Here is an 18,446-nt window from a genome sequence, read left to right on the forward strand (position 1 = left end):
GTGACATAATGGTTTGGTTTATCCATCATTTCAGTGGATATATGACAACATTAAGGAGGTCATAAGAAAAACAAACTACGCTGAAAAAAAGGGATTGGCCATCTCTTGGATTTATGTAAGCATCTTGCGTGTATTTAACACAATTGCCTCATGCTTTAAAGTTAAGTGTAACTGTGTCATGTAGAAACTACATGATATGCAGAGAGAGTAGATTAAATCATGTTCGAGTGAAGTAAGTCAATAATATAGCTAAATTAAATAAAATCTTGCTACACCTTTGGATCGTGGTTTGAGGAAGGCCTCCATCTCAAGCCGAAAAAAAAAGTCTACCTTGTAATTTGAGCACAAAAATTTCATGTTTCTATCTTGAACGTTAGGAAATCATGTAGGATCTGTATGAAATTCAACAACTTAATTTCTTCTTGTTGAGATGACCTGATACAAACAATCAATCAATCAATCAGAACTTTATTTGTCACATGTAAGTTGCCCTGCAGTGAAATGGGGACCCCCCGACCTTACATACACAACACAGACATCACATGGGGAGATAGGTCAGGGACCGGTAGTATTACAGAAAAACACTGAAATACAAAACAATGGGAAAGTCCAAGAGGGAAAAAGGAGACCTCTACTCATGCTGAGCTCCTGGGAGGACAGCATGAGAACAGGAAACAAAAAACTCCTCTGCACAGAAAGCACATAAATGTCCACAGCACAACATTATGGAGCACGTGACCAGTAACAGGGGTGGGTGGGGGGTGAGGAGTTGTCCCAAGCAAACACAGCAGCCATCCTGCCCTGCAGCTATTCTTCCAGCGCTGGGCCCAAACCCGCCGTGTTCTCTAGGAGGGAACAAGCATCGACGGCGTTTGGAAAGGGAGGGGGGATGGGGGTGCCTACTGGGGTCAGCGGGGGAGCTGGCCCCAGGGAGGGGTTACCTGCCCCTCCCTTCCTTCCCTCCCCATCTCCAGCTGCCTCTCTCTTCCCGCTGCACCACAACCACCCACACATGCAGGGCCTTGGAGTAGGGGTATGTCACCAGGGTGCAGAGGAGGCTACCCCCCCTCTGTCCCCTTCTGGCTGCCTCTTCCTCAATTTTATCCCACAACTTAGACATTCACATTATTCACACTCTCACTACACATACATATAGGATCTTGGGGGTGGGCACAATCACGGAGTCCAAATTACCATCAGGGTGTACACCTCACCCCTGGCGTCGTTGCCCACCTCTCAATTTTAAATACACTTAGACATTGAGGGCTAGCAGGAGGGACCATGCGCTTACCTGCTGCTCTCTGGCAGGTAGCTCCATGCCCTCCTGGGTTTTAAATGCACCTTAGAACACACATGCATCAACACTACAATGAGCGGGTGGAGGGAGGTTTGGAGTCTTCTCTCACCCCCATTCTCTGCGACCTGCTGGAGCGGGAGGGCTAGGTGGAGTTGGCCGTCCGACTGCGGTCTGGAGTGTGGGGCCTCCCTGCTGCTACGGAGTCGGGGTGGTCTGCCTCTCCCCACCGCAGGGAAAAGGGTAACACCACCTGGGTCTGGGTGCAGTTCCCCCCTCCAGGGGCAAGGGTACCTAGACCCGGTTTGTAGAGTACGCTTGGGGAGTGTGATTGTGTGTACAGCGTCTCTTTATGTCTGTCTCCACGTTGGTTGAGTGTGGAGTAAGTGCATATGAGAGCATGAGGGGGGGAATGGATGTTTGTGTCTGTGTGTGCCTGTATGTCTGTGTCTATATGTCAGGTTGGGTATCAGACGCCACCTCTCTGGGGACACCTCAGGCCCTCCAAGGTTTGGAGGCCTATCTCCACCTACCACCACTTCCCCTGCCAGTGGCGGACTCCCTCAGGTGTCGGTGCGTTGATGGTTCTTTGTGTCTGGGGGTGGGCGTCCAGGTACACACCGGCTCACTCCTTGGCGGCCGCTTATCGGGGCCTGGAGCCTGGGGCTCGCTCGGGCCCCTTCGGGGGTGGGGTGCCCCCGGCCTCTCGGCCTGGGGCTCGGTCACTCAGGCACAGCTGGCTGCCGGCGGAGCTCACGGGCGCGTCACTGCAACTCCCCCTGGCTTCTGCTCCGCGGCTGCTGAGTGAGCCCTCATCTGGGACTCTCCTCGGCTCTTACTGGAACAGTGGCGCGGCTGCCCCTCTGTTGGTCTTCCTTGGTCTCTTGTGTTCTGGGGGCCTCTGGATGTCTGGAGTTTTGATCTCCTCCATACCTGCTTCACACCCTGGAGGACGGGGCTGTGCCCCCCCACACTCCCTAGCAGATCGTTACATGGAGAAACCTTTGGAATACAAGCGCGCTGATCCACACAGGTATGCACACAAGTGTTCACTGCTCGTAGACCCAAATTACACCTTTCTTGGCTGCTACTTCGAAGCACATCTGTCCTGCGTGCTGCACAACAACATTGAATATTTAGTATTTACTGCTGTTTACACTTAGCTAGATTAATGCGATGGTGTTGTGTTTAGTATGTTGCTTTGTTTCTTTTTTTTTTGTCTTTTTTTGCTTGTTTTCTATTCTTCTCTCAACAGGTGATCCAGGAGATTTTTATTTTTTTTCTCCCCCCCTTTCTCACTGTCCCTCTCCCCTTCTGTTTTTCCTTTCCTTCCTCTTTCTTTCTCCCTTTCCTATCTCTCACTCATGTCTGTCCCGTCTGTAACATCTGGAAATAAAATATAATAAATAATAAAAACAAAGATCGACCAAATGGACCAATACGGCAATGCCACGATGATCCATTTGGCAAAGTAAATCCATTGGGTATCCTTGTTGGTCTTCAGACAACAATTCTGATGGCTAAAGAACCAAATGGGACAGGCAAAAAAAAAAAAAAAAAGGAAAGGGAGGGGGGATGAGTGTGTATCAGTGTATGTGTATGTCCAGAGTTCAGCTGAGACAGTGTCCTTCCCAATCTAGTGAGAGTGGTTAGTTGCTGGTCTCACAAAATTCACAAGATCACACGAGATTTCAAACTGCAGGAAAATCAGTGGAATTATAAGAGGCAGATATCTACAGACACACCACGTGTGTGCTATCGCTATTTACTGTGGTTTAACCTGTCAAGGGCAAAAATGCACAGAAGATTCTGCATCAAGCCATGAAATCATTGCTTTCCTACTTTTGTTATACCTGGATTGGTGGCATGGAGGTTAGTGCTGTTACCTCCCAGCAAGAAGGTCCTGAGTTCAAATCCACAGTTTGGCTAGTTTACAGTGGTTTCTCTCTGGGTGTTCTAGTTTCTTCCCACAGTTAAAAGTCATGCAGTCATTAGAGTTAGGTTAGGTTAATTGGCGATTCTAAGTTACCTGTGAGTGCAAGTGGTTGTTTGTCTATATTTGATAGACTGGTGTCCAGGGTGTACACCGCCTCTTACCCTATCACTTCAGGGTTATGCCCCCCTGCAACCAAGATAGGAGGATGGTAGTTGTTGTAGATTCATTCATTTTTTATGTTAACCAGACTTTGTTGAACATTATGTAATATGAAGACACCATGTAGTATTTAAGTGACCAAGTAGTACTGTGGTAAAAGTTATTGAACAGTGTTGAAATAAAATGACAAAATTGTGAAGGATTAAAATATTCCAAGAGCTCAACTTACTCCATCTGAACATGTTTCGCTTGCGTTTTATCAACACAAAATGCACAGGTTTACTGAACATGAATACGTTGTGTTGATTTATCTCAGTTGTTTAAATTTCTGCCAAGGCAAAGCAGTTGTGTGCAACCAATGTCCACTATTGAGTTAAGTAAATCCAACATGGCCGTTTTTTCAGTGTAAAACCTCAACATAAAATCAACATATTAAGAAAAGCCTCTGTTAAGATTGTTCAGGCTTTTTCATTGAACCTGCCAAATGTCTGTAGGGTGGAGCTGCTCTTGCTGCTTCAGAAGCCTGTCTACATAAGGACCTACAACTCTCTTACAGTATCACAGGACATGCAGTAGAATGTGTCAAAATATCTTAAACCCTTTGAGTAAGGTGAGAGTGGAAGCTCTCCGTTTGCTCTGAGCTCTGGATGTCTTCACTGTGATCAGCTTCGCGTTGGCAGGCACTGGCAGCTCCTTGTAACATGGTGTAGTAAAGGATGGGACACCCAGAAGTGCTTTGTCCTCGCTGGCACAGATGGCGGGGACCAAGCAGCCACAGGCACCGCCTTTCCTCGCCCTCCTCACTGCCTCATGGAAGACTTGCTGTACAGAGTGGAAGTCTTGACAGGCTGACACCTCGAAGAATACACATCCAAAATGAGACGCCAAGGCCTCACCATCCGACTGACGCACCTGTCTGATAGGACAAACTTCTCTGATTAGGAAAAACACCTTTACAACAAGTATCACTGTCATAGTCTGCAACCAACAGATGTCTTCATGAATTAAAACGAAGGTTTATAACAATACGGATCAGACAGCAGACAGTACGATTGGATAATGACCCAAAGGACACTCCAACACCAACCCAAGAGTTTGTGCAGACAAAGAAATAACATATTTTTCAATGTTCAGCTCAGTCACTCGTTCTCAGCACAACAGAGCTTTTCAGTTGCTAAAGCCGAAACTAAAGGCAGAGAGAGAAAAAACAGTGACTGCTGTAAATGAGCTCAGCACCCGGTGATGATCGTGGCGTCAAGACTTTAGGCAGTCATTGACTGCAAAGCATTTTAATCCAAAATTTTATTTTAAATTATACTAGTTTGTCCAATTATTTTGAGTATCTAACCGTCAACAATGGTTTGTTGAGTCCACTGCATTACAGATGGAAGTTAAACATATGTTAATTGTTTGTGTCTCATGATCAGTGGGTTCAACCAAAGTACCAGCAAATTGTACCTAATTAAGTGTCTAATGAGTGTAAATCAAAAAGGTGTTCTAAAGGTAGTCAAATTTACAAATGAGGACTTTGGTGTCTTTTTCATTTCTCCAGGGACGTCTGAGACAAAGCTTTCTTCATGTGGCTAATTTCAGTGAAAAGGTCTACAGACTAATTTACACGCTGCCACACACACACACACACACACACACACACACACACACACACACACACACGCACACACGCACACACACACACACACAGATACCAGCCTGTATCTGTCCATGTCCTTCTTGTTGCCCAGAAGAATGATGGGAGTTTGTGGCCTGAAGGTTTTGTTGTGTGAGGCAAGTGTCTGCAGGTACAGCTGACAGCCATTAAAGCTCTCCATGTTATCGATGCTGTAGACCACCAGGAAGACGTTTGCCCATGACAGATAACGTTCACTGTTCACTGGACCTTCCTACAAACACACACACATACTCAATTTCATTTTCTGTAAATTACTGTGTGAGCTGTCATTAGATTCTAGACTAAAAGATTTTGCTATCAGCACAGTGCACTAATTATCTCAATTTCTAGAGAAATGAATGTCCAATGTTGCTGCTAATGGAGCTGACCAGTGTTTTGCTGCCAAAAGCTTGGATGGAAAAAAGTTGGATAAAAAGCTGAGCAGATTTATCAGAGTAAATGAATAAATAAATAAATAAATAAATAAAAAGTAAAAAACGTGCGGGTGGGGGGCATTTTGATACCTTGGGTATGCAGACAAGCTTTTATTTTGAAAGTCAGATATCTACAGGACACTCTCAAAAATAGATGTATCGATATCTTTTCCCTTGCAAAATGGGAAGTGCATCTATCAGTCAGCTTAGACCAAAACTTCTGGTGTCAGATATGCTGAAAAACCTTTAAATTGATTAGAAATCCCACTCTACTATTAATACAATACAAAATACTACGTAGAGTGCACTATACAGGTCAACAGATGTTCAAGATGGCCTTTACGTCATCTAACAACTGCTCACACTGTCACGGTAATACACCTGACAATTACATCCAGGCTCTTTTGGTTCTTTCCACCAGTTCAGAGTTTTGGTGCTGGATATCTGAAGTAGAGCAGGGCGACATGACCAAAAATATTTATCACGATATACATTTGAAAATTTGCGATAACGATATAACTGACGATATAACTGACACGAGACAAAATACTTTACAACTCCTCAACTTTATTAGTGCAAAAAAACCCATCAATGTATTTTCACTTAAACAAGCAGCTTACAAGACCGTGCAGAAAATGTTCCCACTAAGCCAGAAGGGAAAAAGAGGGAACACACACATGTAACATGGAAGCTCTTATAACATGTGGTTAGCCTAATTGGGCTTTCACCAAATCAGCAAAGATGCACAGAAAAGAAGATCAGACACCAACTAGGGAGGATCAGAAAGACAAGCGGAACGATCATCTCCCATGTAGCAGGTTTATCAGAGAAACTCAGGAGTCTTTTCCAAGCACAACATCCCAGTGTACTTTAGACCCAGCCACACACTCAGACACAAACTGGTTCATCCCAAACACAGAACTCCTAAACCCAAACTTGACAACGTAGTGTATGCTGTACAGAGCAGCGAGGATTGGTATAAACACATGGCACAACATAGAAGAGCCACCTCAACCAGACAAGACTCGGCTGTCCATCTACACCGAAAGGTCAAAGGTCACTTTTTATGAGGATGCCAATGTTCACATTTTGGACAGAGAGGACAGATGGTTTGAAAGAGGAGTGAAAGAAGCATCTATGTCCACTGTGAGCGACCATCTTTGAACAGAGGCGGGGTTTACGACACCAACTCTCTGCCATCTATAATCCAGTTTTGAGATCCCTTCCCAGACGCCTTAAGGCCCACTCACATCCTGGGCCATCTGACCTCAGTAAGTCACATGATCGGGTGGGGCCAGGTTTCACAATGGGTTCACTCGAAACCTTGGCTGATTGTGACACACACCTGTTTTCACACCTTGGCTCGTGCGATTAGGTAGAGGATTAGTAGGGGGTCCGTGACCCTCTTAGGGGCACTCCCCATAGGGCTTAACAGACAAGCTTCTCTACCATTTGCTCCTAGAACTGAAGAAGCTTCTCGGATGAGAAGTGAAACATCTTCAAGAAACTTAAAGTTGTCCAAAGGCTTTTCTTTCCAAGCTCCTTAGACTACAATCACCTGGATGACTGAGAACCGTCACAGACACATCTGTTGGGCATTTTTCTTGGAATTCAGACAATAATTCTGATAGCGCAGGACAAGACAATCGAAAAAAGGAAAGAAAAACAAGTCAGACACCATCCTAGGTATCATGTAAATTTTCTAAAATTAACTAGAAGATTTTATTTTGAAAATGTTACCCCACTGACACGTCTTAATATGAACCAGTAAGTAATTGCAAGCTATTTAGGAAAAGTGCAAACCATTCTGGGGCTTTTATTTTGAAAACCAGACATAGGCCACAGAATAATTTCCTGTATGAAAACCAAATTTTGGCTCATACCTGTTCACAGGTGTCCATCACTCTCAGTGTGACCGGCTGCTGGTCCACCACCTCCTCAGACGAGTAGACGTCTTCTGTATATGCAAGGACACAGAACAGCCATGTTTAACTTTTCAAAGGCTTTCTATAGCTGTGCAGGAAGTAAACAATTCCAGTAAACACAGTAACGGAGCAGTGAATAAAAATAAGAAGAACCCGAATATTATCAGTGTAATGTTTCTGATTTTAATTATAACAATAGCTCTGCTCCATTGGCCTGTGTGCTCCTTGCCTGTGTAAAATATAATATGTCCTTTAATTTCAATTCAATTTATTTATATAGCGCCAAATCACAACAAAAGTCGCCTCAAGGCGCTTCATAGATACAGAGAAAAACCCAACAATCATATGACCCCCTATGAGCAGCACTTTGGCGACAGTGGGAAGGAAAAACTCCCTTTTAACAGGAAGAAACCTCCGACAGAACCAGGCTCAGGGAGGGGCGGGGCCATCTGCTGCGACCGGTTGGGGTGAGAGAAGGAAGACAGGATGAAGACATGCTGTGGAAGAGAGACAGAGGTTAATAACAGATATGATTCAATGCAGAGAGGCCTGTTAACACATAGTGAGTGAGAAAGGTGACTGGAAAGGAAAAACTCAATGCATCATGGGAATCCCCCGGCAGCCTACACCTACTGCAGCATAACTAAGGGAGGATTCAGGATCACCTGGTCCAGCCCTAACTATATGCTTTAGCAAAAAGGAAAGTTTGAAGCCTAATCTTAAAAGTAGAGATAGTGTCTGTCTCCCGAATCCAAATTGGAAGCTGGATCCACAGAAGAGGGGCCTGAAAACTGAAGGCTCTCCCTCCCATTCTACTTTTAAATACTCTAGGAACAACAAGTAGGCCTGCAGAGCGAGAGCGAAGTGCTCTAATAGGGTGATATGGTACTACAAGGTCATTAAGATAAGATGGGGCCTGATTATTTAAGACCTTGTATGTGAGGAGCAGGATTTTGAATTCAATTCTGGATTTAACAGGAAGCCAATGAAGGGAAGCCAAAACAGGAGAAATCTGCTCTCTCTTTCTAGTCCCTGTCAGGACTCTTGCTGCAGCATTTTGGATTAGCTGAAGGCTTTTCAGGGAGTTTTTAGGACTTCCTGATAATAATGAATTACAGTCGTCCAGCCTGGAAGTAATAAATGCATGAACTAGTTTTTCAGTGTCACTCTGAGACAGGATATTTCTAATTTTAGAGATGTAGCACAGATGGAAGAAAGCAGTCTTACATATTTGTTTAATATGTGCGTTGAAGGACATGTCCTGGTCAAAAATGATTCCAAGGTTTCTCACAGCGTTACTGGAGGCCAAGGTAATGCCATCCAGAGTAAGAATCTGCTTAGATACCATATTTCTAAGATTTTCAGGGCCGAGTACAATAACCTCAGTTTGATCTGAATGAAGAAGCAGAAAGTTAGCGGCCATCCAGGTCTTTATGTCTTTAAGACATTCCTGCAGTTTAACTCATTGGTGTGTGTTATCTGGCTTCATGGACAGATAGAGCTGGGTGTCATCTGCATAGCAGTGTAAATGTATGCTATGTCTTCTAATGATATTGCCTAAGGGAAGCATGTATAATGTAAACAGAATTGGTCCTAGCACTGAATCCTGTGGAACTCCATAATTAACCTCAGTGTGTGAAGAGGACTCTCCATTTACATGCACAAACTGGAGTCTATTAGATAGATATGATATAAACCACTGCAGTGCAGTACCTGTAATACCTACAGCATGTTCTAATCGCTCTAATAGGATATTATGGTCGACAGTATCGAACGCTGCACTGAGGTCTAGCAGGACAAGCACAGAGATGAGTCCACTGTCAGAGGCCATAAGAAGATCATTTGTAACCTTCACTAAAGCTGTTTCTGTGCTGTGATGAGCTCTGAAACCTGACTGAAACTCTTCAAACAAGCCTCTGCAGATGATCTGTTAGCTGTTTGACAACTACTCTTTCAAGGATGTTTGATATGAAAGGAAGGTTGGAGATTGGCCTATAATTAGCTAAGACTGCTGGGTCTAGAGATGCTTTTTGAGTAAAGGTTTAACTACAGCCAGCTTGAAGGCCTGTGGTACATAGCCGATTATTAGAGATAGGTTGATCATATTTAAGATCGAAGAATTAATTAATGGCAGGACTTCTTTGAGCAGTTTTGTAGGAATGGGGTCTAAAAGACACGTTGATGGTTTGGAGGAAGTAATTATTGAAGTTAACTCAGAAAGATCAATTGGAGAAAAAGAGTCTAACTTAACATCAATGGTACTAAGAGTAGCTGTAGATAATATTACATCTGTGGGATGATTATTGGTAATTTTTTCTCTAATGATAAAAATGTTATTTGTGAAGAAGTTCATGAAGTCATTACTAGTTAACGTTAAAGGGATGGTTGGCTCAAAAGAGCTCTGACTTTTTGTCAGCCTGGCTACAGAGCTGAAGAGAAACCTGGGGTTGTTCTTATTTTCTTCAATCAGTGATGAATAGTAAGATGTTCTGGCTTTGCGGAGGGTTTTCTTATAAAGCAGCAAACTATTTCTTCAGGCTAAATGATGATCCTCTAAATTTGTGACACGCCATTTCCTCTCCAGCTTACGATTTATCAGTTTTAAAGTACGTGTTTGAGAATTATACCACGGAGTCAGGTACTTCTGATTAGAGACCTTAGTTTTCACAGGAGCTACAGTATCCAGAGTCGTACGTAGTGAGGAGGTGAAATTATTAACAAGATAATCGACCTCTGTTGGGGTAGCGTTCAGATAGCTGCTCTGCTCTATGTTGGTACAGGGCATTGGAGATGATAACAGTGGGTGAATTATATTCTTAAACTTACACTGTTCCAAAAAATAGTAATGTCACATTATTTTACTGTGTATTTTACAGTTGTGTACTGTTTTTCTAGAATATCATTACATTTACAAAAGTAGACTGTGATCTGACATGTCAAATGTAAAATAACATAACATCACTGTAAATGTAATAAAACACAATTTACTTGTTTGTTAAATATATTTTGTTGTACATATGCATATTTAGCTCGTAAAAATACATCCAGGAATGTCTCCCATCATGCCTTGGGACATGTGCTGCTGTTTAGATGTTCTTGTTTTATTGTTTATGGTTACGTTACTTTTAACTGTTATCTTGAATGCTGTGTTTACGCCGTGGTGCAGCGTCACTGACAGCTGTTGTTTTGTAGAGAGTGACTTCTGTTGTGCTGTTGTTGAACCTTGAGGCACTGGCAAGTGTTTCAATAAATAGCTCCCCCTACCAGCTTGGGGTTAAATAACAAGCTCAATCTCTCTGTGAGCTTCGTTGTTAAGATTTCTCTGCATGCCACAATGTAAAACATTGCACGGACACGCTGTGCTAATTATATATTTTGAAAAAGAAATATAGAGGTAGGAATTGCAGTTAATATAAATAACATGACGCTAAGCATCGGCCAATGAATGTGAACTAACAACAACAAGTTCGCGGGTATGGCTGCGACCATAGGAAAAAACCCTAATATGAAGGTATTTTACTGCATTTTACAGTAATGTTCTGTTCTTCTAGAATATCATTAAAGTTACGTAAATAGACTTTGACTTCACATGTGAATGTAAATTAACGTTAAATCACTGTAATGTAATACAACATAATTGTCATGATTATTAAATGTATCTGTCTGTACATATGCATATTTAGATTGTTAAAATACATTCACAAATGTTTCATGATTTCACAAATATCTGTCCAATATTTGAAAGATTGAACTGTTGAATTCAAATGTAAATGGCCTGTATTTGTATAGCACTTTACTAGTCCCTAAGGACCCCAAAGCGCTTTACACAACCAGTCATTCACCCATTCACACACACATTCACACACTGGTGATGGCAGCTACATTGTAGCCACAGCCACCCTGGGGCGCACTGACAGAGGCGAGGCTGCTGGACACTGGCGCCACCGGGGCCTCTGACCACCACCAGTAGGCAACGGGTGAAGTGTCTCGCCCAAGGACACAACGGCCGAGACTGTCCAAGCCGGGGCTCGAACCGGCAACCTTCCGATTACAAGGCGAACTCCCAACTCTTGAGCCACGATCGCCCCTAATGCTATGGAAAAGTATATAACATGATCCCTATAAGCTTGTGTTACATCACATAAGTATTATTATCGTTGCTAGTTAGGGCGATCGTGGCTCAAGAGTTGGCAGTTCGCCTTGTGATCAGAAGACTGCCGGTTCGCGCCCCGGCTCGGACACTCTCCGTCGTTGTGTCCGTGGTCAAGACTCTCCGCCTACTAGTGATGGCCAAAGGGGCCGATGGTGCGATATGGCAGCCTCGCCTCTGTCCCAGGGCATGCAATCAATTATTATTTAAACCAACTGTTAACTGTATATTTCTGTACATTTACGCATTATGTTTCATATTTCCACATTCAGTGACCTTGTTTATAGGTAATTTCATTGTTTGATCACGTAAAAATGTTCCTAAAAGCACTTGGAAAAAGCAGAATCCCATGTCAAATTAGCGCAACAAACTCTATTTTAATTACTGAAAATAACCGTATTTTTATGGGACAGTTATTTTCTGTTATTTTACGGTCGTATTTTGGCGCCCCAGCTGCCGGAATATTACCGTTTTTTTAAGATGGTTTTTTTTTCCAATTTATAGATGATTTCATTGTTTAATCACATTAACATGTTCCTGATTTAATGTTTAGCAGCACTTGAAAAAGGCGAGATCCCATGTCAAATTAGCGCAACTAATTGTATTTTCATTACTGGAAATAACCGTATTTTTATGGGGAGTTATTTTCTGTTATTTCACAGTCGTATTTTGGCCCCCCAGCTGCCGGAATATTACCGTTGTTTTAGGATGGTTTTTTTAACAGTGTAGTTACAGCACTTTCAGAAAGACATCTACTTTGATAAAGTCTACTCCCCACTGCTGTGTAATCAATTATTGCAAATGTAAATGTTATCAGGAAATGATCAGACAGGAGAGGGTTTTCAAGAAACACTGTTAAATGTTCAGGTTCGATGCCATATGTTAAAACAAGATCTAGAGTGTGATTAAAGTGGTGGGTGGGTTCTTTTACATTTTGAGTGAAGCCAATTGAGTCTAATAACAGATTAAATGCCATGTTGAGGCTGTCATTTTTAGCATCTACATGGATGTTAAAATCACCCACAATAATTATTTTATCTGAGCTCAGAACTAAATTAGATATAAAGTCTGAGAAATCAGACAGAAACTCTCTGTCAGGCCCAGGTGGACGATAGATGATAACAAGTAAGACTGGTTTCTGAGTTTCACAGCTGGGGTGGACGAGGCTAAGCATCAGGCTTTCAAATGAATTAAAAGTCTGTCTTGGTCTTTCATTAATTAATAGGCTGGTGTGAAAAATTGCTGCCACACCGCCCCCTCGGCCTGTGCTTCGAGATTTCTGGTAGTTAGAATGACTCGGGGGTGTTGATTCATTTAAACTAACATAATCATCCTGCTGCAACCAGGTTTCTGTAAGGCAGAGTAAATCGATTTGTTGATCAATTATTAAGTCATGTACTAACAGAGACTTGGAGGAGAGAGACCTAATATTTAATAATCCACATTTCACTGTTTTACTCTTTGGTTCAGATGTGGATACTGTATTGTTCTTTCTTTGTAATTGTTTATGTTTAAGTCGTTTGTTGATGGTTTTTAGTTTGTTATTTGTCTGTTTGGGAGCTGACACAGTCTCTATGGAGATGGGTTTTTGGAGGGGTAGCAGGAGGAGAGAAGCTGCAGAGAGGCGTGTCAGACTGCAACTCTGCTTCCTGGTCCCAACTCTGGATAGTCATATTTTGGGGGGTTTAATAAATTTGTCCATATTTCTAGAAATGAGAGCTGCTCCATCCAAAGTGGGATGGATGCCGTCTCTCCTAACAAGACCAGGTTTCCTCCAGAAGGTTTGCCAATTATCTATGAAGCCCACATCGTTTCTGGGACACCACTCAGACAACCAGCAATTTAAGGAGAACATGCGGCTAAACATGTCACTCCTGGTCTGATTGGGGAGGGGACCAGAGAAAATTTTTTTTTTTTAACTTTTATAATCTTGTGTAGCTTGTGGGAAATGCAGCTTGCACAGTACAGGGGGTGAAAAGGCTTCTTGCAGCTTTTTGAAAAAACCTTGATCATGTTCAGTGGTTGTTTTCAGTCTGAATGAAGGTTAAGAAAGAAAGAAGCCCACTGCATGAAGGTTCTAGGATTATCTGCATATTCAGATGCACCTTAGGGCTATACAAAGAAGGAAATTCAACATAGCCAGGCTTTCTTTGCTTTATCTAATCTGACAAAACTCCAGATAAACAGGTATCTCCAGATAAAGGTTATCAAGCTTCTTTGTTAATTCGGGCATTCTGTTTCAGTCTCTAAGTGCACTCATATTAAGGGGCATTTGATGCATCATTTTACTTTAAAAGGGACCGACTGAGTGCAGCCATTGGCATCATCAGAGGAATGAATGCTAGAGAGCTATAAAGAACCTCAAAATGTTGTAAAAGGCAACAATGCTACTGCAGATAAAACAAAGTGCAGAAATTCATGAATTCATGACAAAGAATAGAAAAATAATTATGTTCATTGAAATAAATGAGTCTGTTCCATCACAGCTGAGGGTTAAAAGTCTAAAATGTTAAAGTGCATACGCTTAAACATTACATGTCAGTCACTGTTTTCAGGTCTGACTTTGTCCCTTACACGAGAAAAGAGGAGATATAGAAATCGCTTTTGTTTGTCACCAGGTCAAAGAGAATAATAAGTGCTTCTAGACCATGATACAGTTTGTAATTCTGCCTCTGTACACCATCACAGAGGATTTTAACTCAATTCATCAATATGTGATTAAAGTGCAGTCGCCTTTACTCACCAGCATCTCTTTGGAACTCCTACTAAGACTTTCGGTGAATAGCCACCAAATAGAAGCTCAACACAACATATTTTATAAACTCTAGATCATTTATTTACTCAGTTTGTCACAGAAAGACAGAGGAACACGCCTCTCTAGGGGCAGCTGTAGATCAAAAGGTAGAGCAGGTAATCCACTAGGGATCGATACATGGCTGCTCCAGTCTGCATGCCAATGTACCGCTGGGCAAGATACTGAACCCCAGGCTGCTCTCTGATTCATTGACTGGAGCCAGGCCACTCTCCTGACAACAAAACCATTGGCTCTGCAGCTACTTCTGAGCCTCTGAAAATTGGGACTGTGTACAAATGTCTAAAATATGAAAGTTTGTTTTTAAACAAATCTACAAATCGAAGTCATTTCTCATTCATAATGTTAGATCTGCGCACACAAATCCCAGTGAGAACGTTAAGGCTCCACAGGTTGTACATATGACTCTTCAGCAGAGATGCTAAATATCACTTACAGCATACTGCGAGTAAAAGAATCAATGAAAATGAAACGTATTCAGTCCATTTTCATTTGAAACTCTGAACGTAATCGGCTCCAGAACAGCATGGGGGTGGGGTGATGCACTCAAGAGTGAAAATGTGTCCCACAGAAACTTAACAAAAGTCACATTAAAAGGAAACACAACAGGCTGAAGACAATTACAACTGTAAAACACAAACAACAATATGGTGAAACTGGCTTCCAAGACACAATACAAATACTTGAGCATGAAGGGGAAATATACTGGGTGGAAATTTCACTTTAAATACAGCACTTTCATCACCATCGACCAGCAATGCTGTCTGTTTTCTTACCTAGGTTGGGGTCATATTCAGTGATGAAGCGCTTTGTGAGAAATTTTACTGTCAGTGCTGTAAAACAAGAACAAAGACAGAAGAGAATTTACGGAGCCTCAAGAGACCAGGGTTAGTGAGGGGCATGAGAAAACCACTGCTACAAAAACACATTGAACGTTTGAGGGAAAATGCTAAATAAAACCCACCCAGGGAATTATGGAACTGTCCATCTCATGAAACAACTTCCTCTGGAAAGTTGAAATGTTTTGTTTCTACTTACTACTGAAAATCTTTTACTTTATTTCCTGGTGGATCTGGTGTTCATGCAGGCTCACTGAAGTTGTAACATTGTGATTCTTAAACATGAATTGCTAAAACAGTTATTTGGTTACAAGTAAAAACAATCTAGCAAATCAGTCAGCCCTCAGTTTAAAAAGGAAGATTAAACATCTGTTGAAGTGAAAGATTAAAAGACCTGACTTCCCGCAGCCCATCACACCAAGAATCACCAGGTTACATTCAGCAGGATTACACGTCTTCACCTTCCCAAACATCATCGACAGGAATATCTTCAGAGAGACCGTTACACAGACTTATTCCTGACAGATGCCCCTGCTTTCAAATGATGCTAACAGGGAGAAAATAGACATCCAAACATGCTGAATCTGAGAAATATGCTTGTTTTCTCTTCTCTCAGATGAAAATACTGAAAATAAAAAGACTATAAGATCCAGATGTGTGCTGTGATCACAGTGTGCCTCTACTTCTCCGGGGAAAGCAGAAACGGTGTCGTGTGCAAATGATGCACTGACCTCTCCATTTTAGGAAAAAGATTTCAAACGGAGCCTGAAAAAGCTAAACTGAACTGGATGGAAGCACCACCAGGGCCCTATTTCAGGAAGCCAGTTTAGAAAACTCAGAGTGAAAAACGATACTCAGGGTTGAGTAACCCCGAACTGTCCAACTCGGAATATTCGGTTTCAGAAAGGCTGATAACACTTAGTTCAATCAACGCGGAGTTGCTTTAACCCCAAGTTAACTCATTCACTGCCAGCCATGAGTCAACGTATGTTTTCAATTGACGTCTATAGACGTCAATGGCAGTGAATGAGTTAAGCGCGCGCACGAGGATACATAAAGCCCTGATTAGTGGAGCACAGATTAAGCGAGTCACCATGGAGAAGGAGGGAAAGAAGGCGCGGTCAATGTATTTTACAGCGCTTGAGGCCGAAATTCTGATGGCAGCATATGCCGATAACGTGCAAATTTTGCAGAAAAAAAGTAACACAGCCCCAGCTGCAAAACAAAGGGAGCATGCATGGCAAAACATAGCCGACAGAGTCAATACGTGAGTGTTAATTTAAACATTGATCTAGGGATTTCCACCCATTTAACACGTTATTTTATTATATTTTATTTTGTATTTTATACATTTTTTTTCATGATGTGATGTGAGCGCAGGTGCAACCCAACAGGCCCCAAATGTTCCTGGCAGCAAGTAAAAATGAAATATAAAAATATAGTCCAAACAGGTAAGGTGTAATTGTATTATGAGCCATAGTGCTTGGTCTGTTTGTCCGATGTAAATCAATTGCAGTTAGAGGCTACATTACTTTTCTTTCTGTAAGCACTTATTGAAATTATCTGAGCACATTACAAGTACATATTTGCTTACTCTGTATGCTCAAATGTGACCCGTTATGGCCACTAGAAAAAAAGCGGAGGCCCGAAAAACAGGTGGGGGTCCTCCACCACCACCACTCACAGAGGCTGAGCAGTTGGCTTCCACATTTGTGATAATGTTGGCAGCATCACATATGATCTTCACAGTGCAGAGAACACAAATTAGCATCCATTACTATAATGAAATAATTTGTTAGTTTGAAATGCTACAGGGAACTATGTACCTGTACATTAATGCTGTGGAAAGACTTCCTGTTCACATAGTCTCCTTCATTTACTGAAGGAGCAATGATTGGAATGTGAGTGCCATCTATACAGCCAATCACGCCTGGGAACCGTGAGAATAAATGTAAAATTTAAGTAGTAGTTCAAGTATCACCACATCATGAATTAAGCACGCTCTAATCACTCTCTCCCGGCGGAGAGCTCTGCAGAGAATTTGGGCTTCAACCTCTACTGGCTCTTCAAGGAAGGGGCACGCCATGTCTGACACTTCCTACAGTCAGGTTCCCGACACAGAGGCGGAGAAGGTCAGGGTTAGTTGAAGTAAACCTGCTAGGGGGCAGGTTAGCTTCACGGAGAGTGTCGTCATAGTAACTCACTCAGGCTTCATCTGAACTCGCTTTGTGAAACCGAAAACCCAGAGTTTTCGTTAACTCAGGGTATACTTACTCAGAGTTTGCACTAAACCGGCTTCCTGAAATAGGGCCCTGGTTTACTAAGCTGAAGCTGTCCCCATGCTAGTGGAGCAAATTGTCTGATTTCACTCAAGAGAGGGCTCAGAAGTCCATCCTTTCATAAATAAACCATATATTTGTAACTGTTTCTCTTACCTCTGTACAGGGACAGTCCAAGCTTTTCTGGGTGCCAAAGGATATTTGTGTAGCACATTTTCATTCCCATTTCAAGTTCAAATCTCCCATTAAAAGAAAGCACATTTGTGATCATATTAGCAGCTTCCTTTTAACAAGATAAACCTTATCGATGCAAATGTTTGGAGAGCACTGTTACAGCAGCCAAATTATTAGGACAACCTACATAAAATTGTTTAAAGATAAGATGAATTTTATTTATCCTGAGGGATGTTTTTCTTTTTACCAAAATTAGAAGCCTTTAAGCTGTGAATAGTTTTGTCAGAGGATAACCTAGAGCAGCGGTCCCCAACCCCCGGGCCTCGGACCGGTCCGTGAGTCGTTTGGTACCGGGCCGCGAGAGTTGAGGCTCAGGTGTGAAATGTATAGTTTTCAGGGTTTTTATCGGTGTTAGGGTTCAGATATTGAGGAAGGAGAGTACAAACCACCATGGTCCAGATGATCTTGGTCAAACAATGATTTTAATGAATACACACGTGTGGGAAGAACACTCTGTACGCAGACAGCAATTGATCTTCGACTTACTCAAAGCATACACAGATTTTTATAGCATCAGGGTTTGAATTAATGACGCCCCTTAGTATTTAGTATTTATTTATTTATTGTCATTGTCAAGAACAATGAAATTGCGTTTGGGGCTTCCATACAACCAAAAAAAAGAAGAAAATAATAAATACCCCTTAAAACCCAAGTGTACATATTTAACCCAGTGTGACTCCAATGCAATAAGACAATCCTTAGCAATAATGTTCGT

The 18,446-nt window shown here is 42.1% G+C and overlaps 1 protein-coding gene across 1 annotated transcript; it reads right to left on the reverse strand.

Moving 5' to 3' along the window:
- Window positions 1–472: 472 nt before the first annotated feature.
- Window positions 473–18,123, reverse strand: rasl12 (RAS-like, family 12). The gene is made up of 6 exons (XM_024800476.2): window positions 18,118–18,123; window positions 15,613–15,706; window positions 15,156–15,212; window positions 7,376–7,449; window positions 5,100–5,290; window positions 473–4,305 (listed from the first exon to the last, which is right to left on the reverse strand). Exons 1-6 carry the CDS (start codon window positions 18,121–18,123, stop codon window positions 3,972–3,974), a joined length of 756 nt encoding a protein of 251 aa, XP_024656244.1. The 3' UTR covers window positions 473–3,971.
- Window positions 18,124–18,446: the final 323 nt, after the last annotated feature.

The sequence above is a fragment of the Maylandia zebra genome, linkage group LG9 (assembly GCF_041146795.1).
Source record: "Maylandia zebra isolate NMK-2024a linkage group LG9, Mzebra_GT3a, whole genome shotgun sequence".
Lineage (NCBI taxonomy): Eukaryota > Metazoa > Chordata > Actinopteri > Cichliformes > Cichlidae > Maylandia > Maylandia zebra.

What these genes read in the sequence shown, in the direction of transcription:
- rasl12 (XM_024800476.2), bottom strand. An exon ending in GATGGGCTGCGGGAAGTCAG is followed by an intron (nt 15,213 to 15,612) that starts GTCTTTTAATCT and finishes CTTGTTTTACAG; the next exon opens with CACTGACAGTAAAATTTCTC. An exon ending in TGAATATGACCCCAACCTAG is followed by an intron (nt 7,450 to 15,155) that starts GTAAGAAAACAG and finishes TTGCATATACAG; the next exon opens with AAGACGTCTACTCGTCTGAG.